Source organism: Nipponia nippon, unplaced genomic scaffold, assembly GCF_047370975.1.
Source record: "Nipponia nippon isolate SJK-2023a ecotype South Korea unplaced genomic scaffold, ASM4737097v1 scaffold_3, whole genome shotgun sequence".
Classification (NCBI taxonomy): Eukaryota; Metazoa; Chordata; class Aves; order Pelecaniformes; family Threskiornithidae; genus Nipponia; species Nipponia nippon.
In genome coordinates, this window is record NW_028262347.1 from 120,307,019 (window position 1) to 120,328,585 (window position 21,567).

At 44.0% G+C, this 21,567-nt stretch overlaps 1 protein-coding gene across 2 annotated transcripts in view; it reads left to right on the forward strand.

Moving 5' to 3' along the window:
• Positions 1 to 21,567, forward strand: part of GRK5 (G protein-coupled receptor kinase 5) — a 169,911-nt gene that overhangs the window by 104,773 nt on the left and 43,571 nt on the right. For both annotated transcript variants that reach the window (XM_087765033.1, XM_087765032.1), the window contains exons 3-4: positions 3,423 to 3,535; positions 12,273 to 12,350. In XM_087765033.1, coding sequence (XP_087621159.1) covers positions 3,423 to 3,535; positions 12,273 to 12,350 — 191 coding nt within the window. The remainder of the gene's footprint in view (positions 1 to 3,422; positions 3,536 to 12,272; positions 12,351 to 21,567) is intronic.

A 21,567-nucleotide genomic window follows, 5' to 3' on the forward strand; every position in this document is an offset into this window, starting at 1 on the left:
CCTAAACGATTCTATGATTCTATGATTATTTGCCAGTGATATTTTCTAAATAAGGAGTTTGGCGTCAGTGAGAAGTGACTGCTTTCCTAGGGCTTTGACCCACCCAGCTTTTCATCCCCATTTTGGGTGACTTTGCAGGTGTTAAACAGCATTGCGCTGAAGCAGGAGGATCTGACTGAAGCAGGAGATATCGCTCTCAGAGCTGTTTTCGTTACACTTCATCATCATAAGCATATGGTTTCACTTCCAAGTGTTTAACATTTCCATTTCCTCAGGAAACCATTCTTTCTATTTTTTAAACTTTTGAAACTGGATGGATATTTTTACTGGCAGGCGGACCGAGAGCGACACGACGATCAGCCCCAGCCCAAGGGAGCCCCTGGCTGCGGTACCCGCCTGGCTCCCCGTCCCCTCCCCTCGTGCAGCAGCTCCTGAGCACGGCTCGGGGTGCTTCAGCCAGGTCTCCGGGGTGCAGCATGCTGTTAAAACACTTCTGCTTTCCTTACTATAATAAAACCATCCACTCCTTTTTTCTGCTTTAGCTGAGAGAGGTGTTTTTCTTTCTTAGTCCACTCCAGGGCCCATGCATCCCAAGAATTAGTTGAGAGCAGACTCCTTTAGCTGACTTAGTGAGGCCAATGGCAAGATCAGGGCCTAAGAAAATATTTTGTGTCACCTACAAGGAATGAAAACAGTTGCATTATGTATTTATTGTCTGTATTGGTATATCCAGCACTCAAACGAACATGACCGAGGAGTGGATGGCTCCGGGGACCTGCTCTGGCTCTCGTGTTTTCAGAGATTATTTCTGGTATTTCCTTTTTCCTCATTACGAACGGGTCACGCTTCTCACGTGTTGGCCAAGTTATGTACTGTAGGAGGAAGTCTATGCTCATGTCTTCTTTATGTTTCATTTATCCACATATGTAATAGTGTTTAGCTGCTTGTTTTCTTTTCCTGCTATGCTATAAAGTACAGTTATTGGATGTTCAATTTGCATGCCTATTTAGCTGGTATCACTAGCCCTTTTGTTAGAAGAGCATCCTCTGCTACAGCGAGTGTCACCATATCGTAAAAGCTTTGATAAACTAACTGCATTTTGTACAACAAGCGTTGTCACCGTGCATCAAATAGCACTGTACAAGAGAAAATATAGGGCAAACTAGCTGATTAATGTATTTGTTCCTTTGTGTTTTATTCTGTTACAAAGTCAGGCAGTCACATTTTTTCCACTGCTTGTTTAACATGAGAAAGCTTGCTGTGGGTTTGGGCTTCTGTCGGGATTGAGTCCTGCCATCAGGCAGGCGTGTGCTACTGATATTCAGGCTGTATATTTTATTCATACCCTCAGAAGAGTGAGTTAGTCAAGGTAGCAGAAAACAGCATCAGACAGATGTAGTTCAACCTCCAGACCTCCCAGGAGACCTCACCCAAGCTGCTGAGCCTCTGGCTTCATCCCAGCCTCTGGGACATTGTGAATTGCTGCTTTGATCCACTCAGGCTCTTTCCTAACTCCTTTGCTTACCTTCGCGCTGTGCGTGTCTGCACATCCCTTCAGCAATTACCTTCTCACTAAAAAAGCTACTTGGTCAAGCAGCGCAAGCTTGTACCGCACGCAAGGCTGGTCAGGGTCCAAGCGAGCCCGCTGCCTCGCTCGCCGTACCTGTCTCTGTCGTGATGTTCCATGCTGGAGGCTCCGGCTCATGCAAACAAACCAGTGCCACGGGCTTGCTGCTGATAGTTAGATAGGCTGGAGGTCAAGTTAGGATTTACAGAGTGCTTTCAATCCAGTTTTATTTGCTAGAGCGTGTCAAAGTATTGCAATCTTCTGGATAGATTGAGTGATATCCTGATCCAAAATGGACTGGCAATGCCAGCCACAAAATGGTGCTGGTACGTTGTTCCAGACCGCTTCAGAAGACCAGACCAGAGCAGGACCATACTGAATTAAAAGCTAGCCCCAACCCGTGTCTCCAGCAACCACCCCGTGGGTGCTTCAGGGGCCAGTTCCTGAAGTACAGCCATACCTGGACACAGATGCAGCACTGGGCACGCACCCTCCTTCCTTTTACAAGAGGCAGCCTTGGGTGCTCCTGCCCACCGGCCACCCAGCTACCGGTCAGCAAGTCCAACATCTCGTACAGCATCTTCCGTTCAGGAGAGATGTCCTGGTTTTGCAGAACATGGTCCCCAGGGTGCAACCTGTGATGAGCAAGGCCTTCGGCTGGGTGCCTCCATGGCAAAGGCAAGCTCCATCGGAGCCGTGGGCCTGCAGATGTTCTCCTTGGAGTGGATGGAGCTGCAGGGTGCAGGGGGCCAAAGCAAAGGAGGAATAAAAGACATTGCAGGAGTGACTGCAGACCTGAGAGAGAAGTAACCAAAGCACTGACAACTTGTGTGGGTTTCATATGTCTGTTTGCAGTGCTATGTTATGTGTTTAGAAGCTGGTTGTTTCCATAATAACAGCAAGTGCCATATGGCAGCGAGGAGGGTGGTGAGAGGAACACTCAAGGAAACACAGTATGTTGTTTGACATGTGTGTGCTTCTAGAGGAATAACGTGTCTTGAGCAAGTACTGCTGCTCCAAACAGGCTGGGGGATTTGCTGCTCTCACCAGAAAAATATCCAAAGCCCTTGGTATTCGTGCTGGTGCAATGCCAGTTAATGATGCCTGCACTTCTCCCATGTTTTCCTGCAGATAGTCCCTGTGATGGGTAAAGGATCTTTTGCTTTACTGGCAATGACGGTTCTGGATGCACTAGCACAGGAGAATGGCATTTAAACGTGCCGTTTAAGGGGAATTACGGTTCTATAAAGGAGTGCTGTGTGAAACTGAAACCAGATAGATGCCATATGCTCCATCCAGTCGTTAATGTTCAGCAAGTAAATAGGAGAAATTTTGAAACCTTTGAAAATACATAGTTTGCAATAATTGTTTAGTAGAGAGTGGGTTGAGCATTTCCAGAGATTAGGGGCACTTTAGTGCATATCTAGGAAGCATCCAGGAAGGTCTCCACAAATTCCAGCTTTTCCTACCCTTTAATGTATGACTCACATTTCAAGGACTTGTAATTTGCTCCCCACATTCCCACAAACACCACCAGTCTGAGCGGTACCTTTGCAGAGCGCATAGATTTCCACCACAGAAAAATGTGAAATTATTTTTTCCTAGTAGCTGAATGGCTTTTGTGGGACTTCTACCAACATCAGCTCTATAAAATTGAGCCTCTCTTGTTTGAGTCTTAAAGCCATTAATTATATTTGTATTTGGATACCTGAAATGTGGTGGCGGGGAGAAGGCAGTAGTTCTGATTTGGGGTCGCAGTTCTGCACTCACTTGCAATGCTTTAAACTCCTAACCAACCCAAAAGGCAAAGCTCTTCTCATTTTCATGCTTCTCTTCTTCTCTTTATTGCCTCTAGAGAGAGATTACTGCAGCATATGCGAAAAGCAGCCGATCGGAAGGCTTCTCTTTCGGCAGTTCTGTGAAACTCGACCCGAGCTCGAGTGCTGCATTAGGTTCCTCGACTCGGTGGTAAGTCAATTCTTGTGATATTTTGGGGTGCTTCACAGTGCTCTCCTGACAGAGGAGACTCCCCTGAGCCCAAGAAATCACTGTTTCATGGGATGTGATTTTGTGTCTAATGCACCTGAGCAAGCAGCACTGGGCTGACGCCGTCAGTGTCCCAGTGTCACTGGTGGTAGAGGGATCGGTACCAGCCTCGGGGAGCGCGAGCCACTGGAGCGGGAGAAGGGCAGGCACCCCGGCACAGTGCTGGCGTAGCCTCCCTTCGTGTCAACGCCCAAGCAGCTGAGCTGCTGTGAGTAATGTCTTTTGATGTGGGTGAAGCCTGCAGTGCTGGGAGGCACTGGGAGGAAAGGGAAGATGATGAATGGACTGACAGGAGAGGATGAGGAGTATGATAATACTAATATCTATCTCTTACCAAGTCTTTTCATCGGTAGACTGCAGGGTGATTTACAAAGGACATCCTGATTGTTATCCTGTTTTTTCAAGTAGGAAAACAGAGGCACAAGGTATAGAAGTGACATGGTTGAGGTCACCCAAAAAACAAATCTGCTCCATTTCTCACCCCAGTGAGCTATCAGGTAACCCGGCGACTGAGCAACACCCCGCAGCCCTGGGGGGACCCGACGCTCTTTCCCAGTCTGGCAGCACTTGGCCATGTGTAGTGCCAGCAGGAGAGGTTGTTCACACTGGAAAAGTCTCTCAGCGTCTCTCTTGCTGGGAGCCTGCAGAAGGGTAGGGTGTTGATGAGCCAAAAGGCTAAATCATACCAGAAAGGAAAATGAACTTGTTGCTGCTGAGTGTGAGTGTCCGGGGGGCTTCTCTCTCTGGCTTACACTGACAGTCAAAAGCAAAACGATGCATACCACAGGAATGAAATTTGTTTGTACCATGGTGAAGCTATTCTGAAGTATAGGGAGATGTGAGGATTGCACTGAAGTTGTAAGAGTCTGGGAGAGGACAAGTGGTCACTTAAAGTTTATGTTAGTACTGCAGTATCTACAACAAATTACAGCATCACAGAAAGGGTTGGATAAAGTCCTATTCAAATCAGTTTTAGCTGATCACAACTTCTGCCTGATATTCCTAGCACTGGTCATGATTTTCCCCAGTGAAAGGTTTAGGTATGTGAAACTGCTACAACTGACAGATGCTCTGTGCAGCTGTGCTCAAGGCTGGCAGGCAGGAGGACATTTTGGGTACCCTGGATGTGTTTGTCCTGCACCAAACCAGCATCATCTAGTGAGATGTCTGCCACTGGTGAAACTCCACGCACCCGTCTGGGGGGAGGCATCCCTGCAGAAATGCTGCACAAGGTGTGACACCCACAGCCCCGAGGAGACGGGCGATGGCCGTCCCTCTAGGAAGCCACAGAAATCCTTTGGGAGACAGCCACAAAAGACTGCTTCCAAGTGATTTTAACTTCAGACAGAAGAGACAGAGCTGTTCTCAGTCTGGAGAGGGTTAGGGAGGCTCTGTTCTTTTCTCAAGCCTCCTGGTAGCAGCAGGTGTCACATTATGGTTCCAGCAGTGCCCAGGGGCTGCAGAGAACAAGCCCGCATTGTGCAAGCCCTGCACACGCCTGGCAGCAGGTGCTCAGGGCGTACCAGTTCAGCTGACAGCAGTAATAACATCTGGGCAAAAGGAAACATTACTGTCCCCACGTGTGTCCCCCCAGTGCCACCAGCCCCAGAGCACTGCATGATAACCTTCGCTGCAGCGCTGGCCGGAGCCTCTCCCAGCAGCGCCGGCCGCCCAGCCCACCTCCAGCTGTGGGAATTGAGGGCACTGTGTCATTTCATTCTCCCAAAGCCCTGTGGAGCGGTGCCAAGCACTGAAACTCTGTGTTCTCCCAGCATCTGTGCAGCACAGGCGACACTGGTCCTGCGAAGGCTTGAGGTGGGACTGACTTTGTTTTAAAGTTCCCTCTCCGAGCAATCCCAGGCTGATATCCCCAAATCCTTTGTAAGGGTGTGATTTGCACCCACCCCTGGGTTGCTTTTGCAGACTGGAGCTGCCCTGCATACCCTTACTGGGCCAGCGATCTGTTCCCAGTTAGGCTTAGACTGGCAGTACAAGGATTTCACAAACAAAATGCCTGGCTGTGTGGAGGTCTGAATATTTACTCTTTCCCTCTTCTTTTTAACGCTAATTAGCAGCAGTCTCCTTTGTTTATTGATTTCAAATTCTGTACAAGCCTGCTCCCAGCCCATGACAATCCCTGTATTAGGCAATATTAAGGTCAAGCAACACAGCCCATAGCCATTAAATTGGTTGATTGCTACTGAAATTTGCCCAGCGGGGTCACACTGTGTTGAGTGAGTAGTGGGATTCAGGCCAAGTCCTACATTAGGCAAAAAAGTCCTGTAATGAGACCAGAAGTTTGACTTTACAGCCCTATTCTGAGACCACCAGGAATGTGAAACCTTTTGGAGACCACCTGCTGTAACAAGCCCCAAGCAGAAAAAGCCGAGAGCCTCCCTTTTCTTTTGACTTAGTTATTTTTCTAGCATGAGATGCAAAACTTAGCTTTTGTGTAATGTCAAATAAAAAGAAGAAAATAATAATAGAGGAAAATATCTAGGTGTTTTTGAGAGGCTTACAGAGCTTTTTGTGCATTGAGAGGTAGGACCACTCCTCTTACAGAGCACAGCTAAGTGACTTCACCAGGTCACACAGTAAGTCATTGGCAGAAGCCAGGAATTGATGCTTCCCAATTTTTAATACAGTTTTTTAATCAGTGCACTCAGCTGCCTGCAAAGAAAGCAGCAATCGGGGCTCCTGGGAAGAAACCAGAAGCTGAGTCAGACACTCAACAACCTACCAACAATCTCCACTCCCATACTTATGTGAGACTAAGTTTTGCAAGCTTGCTCTCATACCTTTGCTTCCAAAGACTGGTAAAATCAACCAGACCCTGCAGACCAGAATATGTAAAGAGAAAAAAAAAAATCCCCTTTTTGCTGGACATTTATTTCAGCTGTTGGGTGAAATAACTAACCTGGTCTGATGTAGTCTCCTGCAAATCTAATTATAGCAGCATCTGGGGTTTTTTGTCTGTACAGTTGAACAGTTGTTAGGCTGCTTTCTGAAGAAAAAAGGATTTGTATCATTAAATTCTGCATGCATGTAGGTGTGTATCTGTCAGTTCCCTCTGAAACCTGTGAATACCTTGGCCAATTTCAACTAATAATTGAGATTAAAGTGCTCAGAGGCATAAAGTTTCTACATGTTTTCTGAGAACAGCGTTTGGGAAATTAGCCACAATCTAGCAATTGTAAAATGGACTACAAAGATATGTGGTGGTTTGTAAGCAGTAGGCCCCAACATTAAATGATAGAAGCAATAGAAAGGAAGAGATGCAGAGCTTTGCAGTGCAGCGCTGGTGGAGCTGTGGGTGTTTGGTTCCCACTGCTGCTGTGGGACCCGTAAGCGGCCATTGGTGTGGCTGTCTGCCTGGGAAACAGGACAACAGCAACCCCTTCTCCTAGCCGGTACAGAAAGGCTATAAGGACAGAGAGCCATCTCTTATTACAGATATTGTGCAAACCATTTCATTACGGAGGTCCTGACTTGACTAGATAAAATATCTAGTAAGAAGTACCAATGGCTGCAACTTGTGCCTCTGAATGCATCGCGTGCTCATCTGTGCACATGTAAACACAAAGATCTCCCATGAACAGTTCACCAAACCCTTACGTAGCCATTCAGATGAAGAAACTATGTGAACATAAACTATTATCATTAAATGGAGACGGTTTATGCTTAAATCAGCTCCCCTATAAGCCCTGAACAAAGAATTCATGCACAGCCCTAAAGCACGCTTTGCTGTGCTTACAAATATTTTAGCGACATCGTACAACTTTGGAGCTGTTGAAAGAGCCATGAAAATAAAGCGTCAGGGGATGCGTTTCCTGTGCTGAACGGCAGATCAGCGAGCAGGGAATCTGCTAGCAAGATGCGTTTCTGTGCCTCCAGCACAAGAAGGCGGCAGTTCAGCGGGGACCTCTTGTCCCTGTCCCCTTCTCAGCAGCACGTCCCTGGGGTGCTGGCTCCTGACGTTTCCCTCTCCTCACCTGTGGTTTTTGTGTGCCATTGTAATGAAGACTTTAGCTTCTGGACTCCCTTTCCTGCTTCGTCTACTCAAACTCGTAAATTTTTAAATTTTTCTTTTTCCAGGGGAGGGCTTTTAACATTTTAATGTGGACCAGATTTGGATTGCCTGGAGGAGAATGTGCCTAATTCTGGTCAAGGAGAAAACAACGTGGCATTATTTTCTCTCTAACCTGTACGATGTTATTTCTTTGCACTGAAGTCACACAGAAATATATCTTCTGGAGGAAAATAGCCCCACTGCCTCTCCGGGTTGTTTCTGCTTGTGCTATCTGGGCCGGGGGTGAGAGGCATGATCTTCTCGGGTGGACTTTTCAGCTGAACGCTTCACTAGACCTTACACTTATCTGGGGTAAAAGGATGAGTGAGCATCCATTTAATGCCATTTGTAAAAACCCTGTCTTGCTGTTAGGGAGATTTCATTTGGTTAAGTCCCGTACATGGTATATAAACCATCTGTGTATGTGTGTCTTAAAGCTGTTCAAGGCTTTTTCCACCAGAAATGCCAGTTTGTTGATATCAACAAACTCATTAACTCAAAACGTGTTTTTAAACAGTCAAAAGGGGTCTTTTTGCCCTGCGTTCAAATATGAAAAATGTGGTTTCAAGTTCACTTTTCATTTAGAAATGCGAGTTATTATGAATCCCAGCTGTTTGGGTTTTGCCTTCCAATTTTCAGTCACAGATTTTAAATCTCCAGCAGAGGCAAGTGCAAGGGCAGTCGCGGGAGCACAGAGCAATAACAGGGCAGAGCCTGGAGTCTGAGGAAGGAGTGGGCAGGAGCTGGAGCAGAGAGATGCTGGGAATAACAGAGGAGGCAGCTGAGAAAGCAAGGGTGTAAAATTGGGACCAAAACTGCCATCCTGCAGATGCTCAGAAGGTGACTCCACTGCTCCTGACTTATACCAAGAAGCTGAAACCGCTCTGGTGGGAGCATCTGTTCCCCTCTCCATCTCCTGGTAGGTATGAGGGACCGACTCCTGTGGCCATGCCACGCTGCTGCAGGGAACCAGCAGCTACCTGCTGTGGGAAAGAGTCCTCCCAGATCTGCAGAGAGATCCCCTTGGCTCTGTTTTTCAATTTTCACATATTTTTAAGCCATACGGTTTCAGGAGCTCAAAGAGTATTAAGATCACAATCAAACACTAGATAAAACAATGTGTCAGAATTAAGGTTGCTGATGCGAGCCCCCGCTGGGTCTCTGTGCCATTGCTGTGGCAATGCTCTCCATCGGTCACAGGCACCCTCCAGCTCCTGAACCTCTTGCTCGGCTGTCCCTGAGCCTATGGCCCCATCCCATGGCCAGCCACGGCTGGATGTTTCTCCCTTTCCCAGTGGAAGTCCGTTTTCCCATCCGATCTCGCTCAGCCCATCCTGAAGGCGGCTGCTCCAAAGGGAAGGATGCTTCGCACCCCTGTGCCCCATTCAGCCAGGGTTGCTTCTAGGGAAGCAGAAGCCACTGAAGTAACTACTATCTCTGAAACAGCAGCCAAAAGAGAAGTTAGAAACAAACGGCGGCCAGCCCACATCCTCTCGCCATTTGGACTGAAGGATCCACGCCTCCCCGCAGAAAGAGCCTTCCCTGCAGCTCGTCCCATGCAGTCAGGGTGATCGTAAATCCTCCCCTCATTTATGAGCTATGAATAGGGCCCTGTCTGACCTAACTAGGGCATGGAGAAGCTATTAGACTTCAGAGCAGGAGCCTTGAAACACATGCCTGGATTCATCAAAGGAATAATGGAAAATATTTTGTTCCACATGGATTTTAAGTTACAATGTTATTTCTAGCAATTAGGGATTTGCAAACTGTAGATGTGCTTTTCAGTATTGTGGACGAAGGGGATGTATCTTGTGATTTAAGCACAAGATTGAGAGTTGAGGACTTTGGTCTGCTTCACAGGCATGCGGCAGAGTGAGCATGGAGAAATCACTCTGTCTCTTTACACAGGTAATTCTTCCTGCGATAACAGTCTGTGGCTGAACGTGTACCAGTATCTGTTGCCGAATAGCTCAAAAGTGGCACTGAAGGGAGAAATAATAATGAGCTTACAAACAAAATGAAACGGGCTTCTAGTACTTGAGCTACAGTGAAATCAACACTGTTCACAGTTGGAGCTTATGGTTCCTTCTCACATCCTCACTTGTCTGTCACTTCCTACCTTCACCACCACAGTGTCGCATTTTCTAAGGATGTCAAATGCAAGTATAATTAAACTTCCCTTTTATTCCTTCCCAGCTATCTTGAGATAGAATTAGATACTCTGTGTATGTGTGTGTGTGTGTGTGCATTTAGCTCTGCATATCTTGGATCCCATCAGGAACTGCATTTCAAAACACTGATCCAATTCCTGCTAAACTTGTGTCTTCTTCTGGTCTGTCCTGATTTGCTTCCTGTTGTACAATTTGAATGGGATGTAAATCTAATAGGGTATCTATCTGTGGCAAAAAGGACACCGAATTTTTTCACATCTCCCTGGTGCACGTCAAATGGCAGATGGTGACTTTGAATCAGGTTTTATTTGCTAGGGAGACAACATATTACCAGGATCCAGAATTTAAAAGCAAATGAAGGAGAGAGGAATGATCATCATTAGATAAATTGTAAATAGCATTGAATGGAGGACTCAGAAGATCTCCTAGATGCTTCCATGCCGAGGCAATGCCAAGGAGTTCTCCTTTCTTTGCAGTCTTCTGCACAGACAGTTACATTTAAGTACAATTATTTTCTTTCATTAAAATACATCATTTCTGTTTTTTTTTTTTATATGAAAACCACCTAGTTTATCTGTGAACCATAAACATGTCCAAATAACATACAACTTTCCCCTTTAAAAAAATGGTTGCTTCTGTTACTCCTGCCATTACTTTATCCCCTAGCAAGGAATTACGGAGAAAAATGTTGTTAAGATGCTGTAAACATTCGAGAGTGTCTGTGCTTTAAGAGCTGGAACGACCCATAGTCAGATACCATCTAAAAGGACAGGAAATTGGATGAAAGAGTTTTTTAAACCCTTGTATTAAGTTTTATGAGAACATAATCAGTTCATCCCCAAAATGGTCACTAAAAGAGAAGTACTGCACTTGTAGATTCTAGCTTTCGGTGTATTTTTCATCAGCAACGCAGGTTTCTCTGTTATTGCAGTCATTGTCATTCCCCAAACAAAATCAGATCATAGTTCTAGATTGTTCAAGCAACCTGCTATGTATTTGTATAAATATGTAGCTTCAGACTTAAGCTGCAATGGCTAAATCAGCGCTGGCCAGATAGATGGGTAATAGCATTATTACTACATTGTGGTTTTCATGTCATTCCTAGGTCTGCTTAGCTAGGGTATCCATTACAGCCTGCCTTCAGATTTATTGCATCAAGCTTGGAGCAGTACATACGTCTTCCAGTGGGCAACAGTTCTGAAATATTCATTCTTCCAAGTGTTTGCCAGTTCAGTCTGATTTACCTTTTTTTTTTTTCCTTTCAACTTCCTCCTCATTTATCATCTCAGACAGCTTGTATTGGACCAGGTTACTTAATTGGTTTGGCAGGACTTTCTGGGATCCTTTTTCTAATACAAGCAGTCATGAAAGCTGTTAGGCTGTCTTCTTTTATTTTTTTCTAGAAAATATTTTGATCCTAAGGCTAAAGCTTTGTATCCTAGGCAGTGCCAAGTAGGAATGTCTCTAAGAACTTGTCATTGCCATTTAGCCACTGGAGTCCCATGCAACGTGTGTTTCCTTCGAATGCCTGCCATGGATCCAAAATGCCATGGGTTAATGTCTTTGTGGTGCACAAGTAATGCTTCCTTTGATTCTTATGTAAAAGTTGTCCTGAAACTCATCAAAAGTCAGTAATGCTACAATACACAGAATAGTCAGAATTTTAAAATGTAGGTAAACTTTGTGTGGGGGAATGTGGTGTTCTCTTTTTTAATGCACCGGGGAAGTCAAAAGAGAATTTTGCCTGTAGTGTCTATTCCTCTAAATGGTGTCTCTTGTTTTATCTTGGTTCTAGGAAATACGCCTAGGAAATCAGCTCTTAGGTCTGCCTTCTGGAGGGAGTAAGTTAAGGATCACTAAAAGTGATGGGCAAATCTCTCTCCTTTGCAGAAGGAGTATTAGACCAAGGGGAAGCGTTAGATCAAGGGGAAGACGTAAATAAATAGGAAGGACACATTTGACCAACAAGACAATCTACTGAAGGAGTTCACCTGGTGCTTGAAATACCACTGTGGCAAGAATTAACAAAAGTTCCCTTTCTCTACTACTCAAAGAAATAATTTTACCTTCTGTGTCCACCTTCCCTTTGAGCAAAGCCAAATAAAGTTGCCATCTCTAGTCACTGAATGCTTTCTGAAAGCTGGCTTGGCAAGGCTATAAAATATAAATTAATTACATTTTATTGATGTTAATTAAGAGACATCGTCTCAGAAAATGCACGACTAGGGTTTGGTCAAAATATAGTGGAAGTTTTTTAATAGGATTGTGTGTACAGGTTTTACTTCCATCAGAAAATGGTATTTATCCTTCAGATTTTTCAGACGGAGCATTCCGTTAAGGCCACATCCAAAATGAAGTTATAATGGTGAAATATGAGTGCAAATATTGACTTTTTTTTTTTTTTTTATATCTGTTCCAGGCAGAATATGAAATTGCTCCAGATGAAAAGCTGGGAGAGAAAGGAAAGGAAATCATGATGAAATACCTCACCCCAGAGGTAAGAAGCAGCCAAAGTGGCATTACTGAAGGAATGCTGCAAGGCACACCTTTGCTAAACAAGGTTGTTATAGGCTTTGTAAACCAGCATCCTAAAATTTATGGTGGCAATCTCCAGTGAATAAACCTGCAAGTCTTATACAAACAGTCAGAGAGAAAAAAAAATATAATCCAATCCGGCAATTGACTTCTAAGGATGAACTTGAGCTTACCAGGGGCTTAATTCATCTGTGGATGAGCAGGAGACTTCTCTGGTCTCTTCTTGGTGTGCAAAGCTCTACATCTGTGGTGTAATGCAAGAGACCTCAGCTATTATCAACAGATGCCACAATTATTTCCTATCCAGCTCACAAGAGGTGTGGTATTCATATACTGTTATGTAGAAAGCACCAGCAAAAATGGTCTTTGGTAACAGACACTGTATTTTGGTACAAAAATTCCCACTCCTCCCCCCCCCACCATTTGCCCCGGGGTAGCCAGGGACGTGCAAGACTGACATGGGACAGCATGTTTTGGAGCGGAGAGGTGCTATCACCCATTCGTGTTTCCACCGCTGTTGGTTCCTCAGCGTTGCATCTGGGGGCTGTCGGAAGGAGAGGAGCTCATGGTAGCAGCTGTGTCCACAGGGTGGCACTCCAAACAGAACTACAAATCTGCTGCCGGAATTTTGGACAGGCTGCACTGGGACTAACCCTTTTTTTGGGGGGGTTGATCATTTGCTGACCGCGTTTAACCTTTGCAACAAAAGTCACTGCCAGTAAGCAATAAACATCCAACATCAAACACAAGAACAATCCTAGGATTTTTCCTAAGTTGCTTTCATAAGGATAATCAAGATGTACAATTGCTGCTTCAACTGTTTTACAAGAGAAATACATTTGACCTTCAGGAGAATTAATTGCATTTTTGGCAGATGTCTTTCTAAAGCGTTTAAATGGTACAATATGTTTTGGAGGTGCAGGAGCAGAGCAGACCACTTTTTTTCCAGTCAGTCATTTTCCTACAATAAATTTCAATGCATACTTTCGGTTATCTCAGACTGCATTTTGGGATCTGGTTTCATTTACTGAGCCTGGCTAGTTTCATGTGCAGCCATTTAGCACTGCCAGTATGAGTTCCTGCTGCCCATTCATTAGGGGCATGAAGTTCCACTGCTTTTTAAATCCACCGAAATGACCATTTGTCTTAAATTTTCTGTCAACAGAGGAACGAGGGACAAATACTGAGGGAAAATATTTCCCACTGCTCTAGTTCTCATCTGGAAATGGAGAAAGGCATTTTGCTGATAGTAGGGCTAGTGAGAGAAGGATAGTACTGTTTCGTTTCAGATGGTCTTGGTGCAGGTTTCCAGACGCCAAATCCCTTCCCTGCTGTCCCATGGCACTCCTGCCATCCTTGTCCATTTGCCAGCGGCCCCATAGTGCAGCAGAAGCACATGGAATAGTTTAGTGAGGTAAGTGAATGTGCAATGAAGACCAATCTGAGAGCAGCTGCTGCTTCATCAAGAAAAAATGGTGGTGTTACAGGAAGGGAAATTACTGGGATGCCAGAGCTGGAGTTTCCATTCTCTGCCATGCTCTGCACTTCGTATTTGACCTGTGTACCTGGTTTCTCAGTATGTAAAATGGGCACAGGATATTTACAGTCTGTTCTGAAACTCTTCTGGTATTTGCAAGGTACCTTAATATCTTTGAGCAGAAGGAAACACAAAGTTGTGCTCCTTCACTTGTAATCTAAAACTGCCTCCCTGGTGGTGGTCCTTTAATGTCTGCATTGGTCTCGCTGCACTTTTTTTTCTTAATGGGAAACTTCTGCGTCTTCTCAGAAGGATGTTTAAACCCTGTGTAGCAGAAAATACTTGGGTTGACTCAATACACAGGTTGACTGTGGCATAGCAATGGGTTGAATGCGAGATTCTCTAACAGGTCTCCCACGCAACAAATACTTAAAAAACTAGAGCAAGGCCTGGATTAATTTCATTTCTTTTTAGATACCTAACTAAGGTACTCAGGTTAGGAGTTCAGACTGCCTACTGTCCTTTCGTGTCAAGAAACAGAAATAAGAACCTCCAAAGGACAGATTTTAAGCCATTAGAAGTCAGTGATTTGAAGCCAAGTTAGATGTTTGCAGTCAAGAGGGATGAATCTGGACCCAAATGTCCTAATGGGATATCATCCTGGCCAGCAAAGAAACCTCCTTTTCATTAGGAGCTGCATTTCTCCAGTTAGTTATCAATCCCTTGAAAGAAACAAATTGTCACTGGTTCCAAAGTCTTCTGCTTTCAGAGGAATGCTTCTTTTAAGTAGGTGTGTGTCTCTGCTTCAAAGAACCTGATTGTCTTGGTATAAAAATAGTGTGACATACAGCTTGACTGATAGAATAAAATTATAGGTTTAGTTCTTGGACAGATAATTCAGTCTTATAATGTGAGAAGTATTTTTCCCAGAGTGCATGATCAGAAGCAGAATGAAAACAAAAAGTAGACTTCATGCTCTTTAATATTTATAAATGATTTTTATTTCTTGCTTAGATTTTTAGATGTCATACATATTTAACATACAGTGTGTCAGTATATCATCATTCGAAAGTGCATTCATTTGCATAGGGAACGTGCACTTTATTTAATAAAACATATACTACTTGCGCAGCAGAAAGGAAAAGAAAACACTTTCCCAGATGAACAGACATCACACCAGTACTTAGAGCCTCGTGTGACTCACGCAGCCACTGTCTGCAAGATGGTGCTACACCACACAGTTAGCAGGCTCAAACGTGTGGGAGCAGTGAATTCCTGCGTGGAAAGCTCTGTGTGAGAACGTTCAGCGTCAGCCCCAAGGCCGCTAAACAAGCTCAGCACTTGCCAAGATGGTCGAGGGGGGAGGCAAGTAATCACAATTCAGGCTCTTTGCAGCTTTAACATCCTGAACAGCCCCTATGTTCTCGTGGGGGAAGTTGAGAAGAGGTCTAGCAGCCTTTTCTTGTGGTTGACGCCAGGGACGGCATGAGCGGGTCAGGCTTCCACCATCTCCCTGGCCTACAGGCAGCAGCGATGACAAATTCTGAATGTGTCCTGGCACCTAGAAGGGAAAACAGGTGGTTTAGGCCTCTTGAAGAAGTGGCATGTAGGAACAACCTCCCTCATCACTGGAGGTTTTCAAGATGCTGTTGGACAGGGTGCTAGATAATCTCATCTAGGCTCCCTTTCCCATGAAAGGCTGGACCAGCTGATCTTTAAAGGTCCCTTCCAACCTGAGCTGTTCCATGATTCTCTGTACTCAGGTCCTCACCTAGGAAGACATTAGTATGCCCTCTCTCTTGCCTAAAGTTCGTTGAAACATTCGTATCCAACAGGCCATTCTGAACTATTTGATGGGAGGGAAATGTAAGGAGTACATGTGATCTTCACGCTGAGGATGCCGAAATCTGAGCGTTTTCATGGCTTCCTTAGCAACTTCACTTGAGTGGTGAGCAGGAGAGTGAAAACCCACAGAAGAGGTGTCCTGTAGCTGAAGACACCCCCATCCTTGAAACATGCTCTGAAGAATTGTTAACCTATTTCTCCAAGGAGGTCCAACTGTGAGCTGGCTGCTCCTCAGGGGCTATGTGCGGATGAGCCCTGGTGAGAGGGCCTTGTCCGTTAAGAGGAAAAGACCTAACGAGGCATGTGCCACCTTGACCATTAAGAGGAAGAGACCCAACGAGGTGTGCACCACTTCAGTACTGTAATCTGAAGGGAACTCCACTTGCAACCTGCCTTTGCTTAACAGGAGCAGCGCAATGGTTGCCACACTGGCAAGATCAATGTTTCTTGACTAGAGTCTTGCTTCTTCAAGAGAGGCTTTAACAGTTTCCATGAAAAAGGCACTTAAAGCTGCCTTCTTGACTTAATAAGCCCATAGGGCAAAAGTCCAACCCACAGGAAGTCTAAAATTTCTGAGGTTGTGAAATATGATGGTAAAACTGCTAAAATGAATTGGTCACAAATATTTCTTTCCTGGCTTTTTCTAATCTCAACAGTTGAGTGGGAATGTTTCAGTTTTAGGTTCCAGTTCTGTCTGTACATGGAAAAGCCCTCAGTGCTTTGTGGAACAGTTGAGTTAAGCTGAACCCAGCCTGGCTTCATTACCTGGCTGCTTCCTTTACTGGAAGAGCAGAGAAATATGTTTACCTTTTTACTGCTTTTAAATTAGAGTTTTGCATCTCCATGCAGCATTTTTGCCTTCCTGCCTGACAGCTGCCATGCCATTCTCTACTGAATCACTAGCCCATTATTTTCTTTTTCACTGTAAATCACCTTGAGATACTTTGAGAGACAGTATATAAAACTAAATTGATTTGAAATGGCTCTTAAGACAGTCTCCATATGCCATTATAGTTTATATTTGGACTCAGCTGGGCACTGAAAATGTTACTGAACAGGATGTCTAATGTGTATTGTTATCCCCATTAATATACTTCATGGAATATGAAGAACAGCAACAGCATTAGTTTTCTTATCTGAATTCCTTTTCGGTCTCCTTTCCTTCAGGAAATGCACAGAATAAAGGCCATGTTTGCAATTTCTTTCTTTGCTGCAAGAGGTTAGCTGGACGCAGCAATAACCTCCTTACTCCAGTCTAAGGCTAGCAATGGGTATTTTGCTAAATGAGAATAAGTCTTTGTTTTTATGAACAATTATAGGATAAGGAAGGGAGGGAAACATCCCGTGAAAGGGAAACTGGCTGATCAGCAGTGCCTGGCCTTCCATTTGTCTACTGGCTGAAATGTGCTCTTCTCTCAAATCAGTTCTTTATGGAAAAGAAAACATCTATGTAATATGGGTGAGATGAAATTAAAATGATATATGAACCCTTCTGCTGGATAAAGCCATGCAGCTGAGTCCAGGCTCCTGCTCACAAACACCCTCTCTCAGCTCTGTGCATTGGCAAAGAGTAGTTTTCTTTTTGCACACTGCTGCTTTAATCTTGATGCCGAGGATCTTTGCCTTCGGTTGCTCTCTCCTTGAGAGTTCTTTCCTCCTTCCTATTTTCACCACCAAAACAAATGCAAACTTCAGCACTTGCACTTCCAAGTGAGTCATCTTCGCTGATCACTAAAGCCTTCCATCTCCCATAAGGAAAGTGTCATGTATCACTTTTTAATGATTCTGGCTGAATCCTGGAAGGGTAGGTCATACTGTACCAAGAATTTGATTCAAGTACTGAGACCTCTTCCCCTAACTGTTTAGTTTTACTAAATGCCTTCTAGGGAATGTGTTATAATTAGTTTTTGGAATGGCCAAACCAAAAACTGAATGTCACTGTAAGGGAAGCTCTGAAAGAAAGAAACATTAAGCTTCTGTAAAGCAATCTGCCGAGTTTAATACGAAACAGAGGCTTCGTGTTTCGAAAAGTGAGCCTTCAGGGACTGTTTTCTACATTGTTACCTTTCTTGTACAAATTCGGCTTATATCACTTATATCCAGCGAGTCATCTCCATCCCCCGTAAGCTTATTATCTTGCTGATAAAACGCCAACACAATATCACTTTTCACTGGCTACAGCGGATGATCCCTTAATGCTTGGTCCAAGAGTTATCTCCACAGCTAGTTTTCAAATTTTTCTAAACCCTATGCATTTCATTAATGAGCCAGTTGAAGTAAGCCATGAATGAAGTGCCTGTCTGAACACAGTGTGTTACGTGGATTCAGGATGGGCTAGAATTATTTACTTGCTCAAAGCGTTATTCACTGTGTCCTTTGGCTTCCTATTAGGAGACTTTTCAGGATGCTAAATACTTAAGTAGAAATCCTGACATTACTTGAGCCAAGGAGAGTTTCGCCATTTAATTAATTGCCCCGGGACTTTACCCTTTGACTCAATGGATTTCTCATCTCCCCTTTCTATTGACTTCACTACTCTATGGGCACCATTTTAGCCAGAGATGATAGCATTACTTAGGCCTCTGCTTTGCAGCTAGCATAATCGATACATAATCCAGTCTCTAGAGAAATCAATACATAATTCTTGTTGTTGTTCCAGAGACAGCACGATCAATACCTCTGCTGATCACTATGTCTTAGTCCAGGAAAGTACCTTCTCAGCGTACTTTCTGCATAAGCTCATCTTTCCAAAGTTCTATTCTGGGAAAATATCTGAGCAGCAGAACAGCAACCTTGTTACTCAAATTAATGCTTTCTAATAAAAATTTATTTTAATAAGCATTCTTCTGTCACTGGGGCCAGGCTGTAATATAGTGTGGCAGAGGAATCTGAAAAATCACAATGTTGCCTTGATTAGGAGTCCCTTTGCTGTGGTCTCAGACTAAAAGGCATTTTCTCACGGTTTGCTCAAGTCCTATTTCCTCATCCTTTACCCACTGTTTATAATACAAATGTTAGTTAACTAAACACTTACTGAGGATTTCTGTCTCTTGCGATGGTGCCAAACTGCATGAGAGCCTATGGAAACAACATGAAGTCTGCTCTGTCCCGGTGATGCTGTCCCAGAATAGGTCCTTGGGCAGTCCTGTGTCCCATCCTTTAGACTGAAGTAGGGCTGCGGTTGCAATGCATTTGCTCAGACTGGTTGCAGGTTTGGGCTGGAGTCATTAACACCACCGGTTTTATGCTAAGCAGTGCTATTAGTTGAAGCTCTGCTTTTCCTTCCTTCTTGTTTTGGAGAGGTTACATTCCCAAGTTCACATGCTTCTTAACTGTTTGTCATTTGTGGTCGGGGGAGTCATTGGGATGACTTGGTCAGTGGGCAAAAGCCTTCTAGCTTCCCTGTGTTTGCTGGAATAGCTCTGACTTGACCCTTTGGAAAATGGAAACTTGCTTCAGCTAATTGATGTCAACCACACATGTAAACCTGGCTCACATCTGTCTGCTGAGGCAGGGCAGGCCCCCCAGGCGGCTCTGACTCCTCTCGGAGACTAGCCAGGGCATCCGAAAGGGCTGAGGACACTGTGCAAATAAAGAGCCGTCTGCTCTGGATTATCTGAGAACGGTAAGGATGTACTTGTTTGCCCTTGGCTAATGAATATGCTCATTATGGTTTTCTCCTCTCGTTTTCAGACGGTCAGCTTTTCCCTATCCCCTCTGTGTACCCCTCAGCACTTAGTTCATATGGATTATCCAATGGCCAGGGAAGTTAATTCTAAGCCTTTAAGGTTCATTCAGCTTCCCCAGAAACATATACAGGGAGCCCAGGGAGACTTTGAGTGTCTCGGTTTTTAGGTGAATGCGCAATGAGGTGAATTCCACGCTAGGTGTAATGCGGAATACATTAAACTACATTGCATGGCATATCCACATGGATTTCTGTGCATGATTTCTCAATAGTACAGGAGCCCTTTGAACACCTGACCTCCACAGCCCTTCTGTCCACCCACTGCCACTTGCAGCAACTTTCCTGGTTTGTTCAGTTTTGGATTTCTGAAGCTAAAAGCATAATGGGTCAACAAATATCTCTCTGAGCTCAGGATGCGTTGTGCTAAACTGGGAAGAAGTAACAGGCAACTGTATGCATGATCCCAACAAAGAAGAGAATGGAGAGGCACGTGATGAAAATGGAAGTTAAAAATACCATATTTCTCATCTTATTCCCTCGTAATAGGAAATTAGGATTCTGGAAAGACATCTAGAGACTTCAGCAGCTGAGTAGCCTCACAAGGGTGGGCCAGGCAAATTCAGATGAGATGCCAGAGGCTGACACCTTTGGCTGGGATGATGCAACTACAAGAATCACTAAGCCAATAACGTTAGAGAGTGTTATTTTAACTTGGAACCAGGAATCACAGCATTACCATAAGGAATGTTTTAAATCTCACAGGAAATAATTATATTTCAATTCATTGAAATATCACTATATAAGTGTAAAAAATAAGAAAATAAGAATTATTTTTTTAAAAAAATCTTTTGATTACAGTTCGATTTTAAAATAACCAGCATGTTTAAGTTGTGAAAATGTGTCACTTCAAACTATTCATGTTTGATTTTTTTTTCCCCAGTAATGCAACTACACTTACAAAACTCACTTAACCTGCATGCCAAGCCTCAGCTTTTATGTTAATTTATTATTTTTTAATCAAGCCAGATTCCGACCTGAGTCAAAAATCAAGCGTATAGCAAGTTTATTATCCTGGCACAGATGCTGTTTGTCCAACAAGCAAAGCCGAGGAAGAGCAGAACAGGCCACTACAAACAGTGTGTCATCTCCTACAATAAATGTCTTCCCTCTCAGTTCTTTGCTGATGGCTATTACCATATGATCGTTAATGGATCGTGTGACACAGGTGATTAGGGAATGCCCTGTTTCCAGCAGCGCTAGGTAGTGATTTTGTTTGCTTTCATGGGTGTTTCCAGTCTTATTGTGAGTGGGCCACTGGTTCCTGCCTGATGTTTATTTAATTCAGTTCCTAATCCTTTTCAAGGTCTTCCCAAACTCTCTTTCGGATTTTCATTTCTTCATTTAAGTGTTTCCTCAAGATTTTGAACGGCTAATGGAAAAAGATGAAGGCAAATTCTGCAAAATCCCCACTGCAGCTGATAGCACTACAGCCATAGACTTGAGCGCAGCCTGGATCAGGCCTTCACGCATGAGCTACCTTCATGCAAAGCAAATAGCTTATGGGCTTCAGCGTGAGGATCGCTTGCAAGGGAAGGGCTACTCATGTGTACAGGCTTATGTCTCAGAGGAGTGAATTCAAGCAGTGATCTGTTTGTTTTCCTGCAAGAAAGCCATTCAATAATGTTGAGGTTGTAAATGAGTGTTTATAGATTTAGGGATTTTTTTTTAATGGAACAAATGACATTTGGTTTACCAGAGGAAGCCAAGCTATGACTATTGCAACATAAGGTTGCTTGCTAATGTTTAGGCTATCCATCAGTGCGGGAGGACATTAAAAGGTAGAAAGGTTCTGGTAAGAGGCTGGACACTGGATGCTATCCAAACCTATTAAGCACACGTGACAAGAGAAAAAATGCTTTCTGAGAACAGAAGCTTTCAAAATTGTTCTGTCATCTTTGCTGCCACTAATGGTGAGAAGACTGTTCTTTTCTCAAAATGCTTTATCAAACATCTGGCTGCCTGTAGTAATGCACTATAGCAATGATTCAGTTGGGTTGCTAACAAAAGAGGTTACCTTTTGAACTAATGACGCTTCCGAGGATTATGTGAGTACCCTAACTTTTGGGTAGCTAGAAAATCCTGGTTAGTATTAATTAGTCTTCTTTTCTA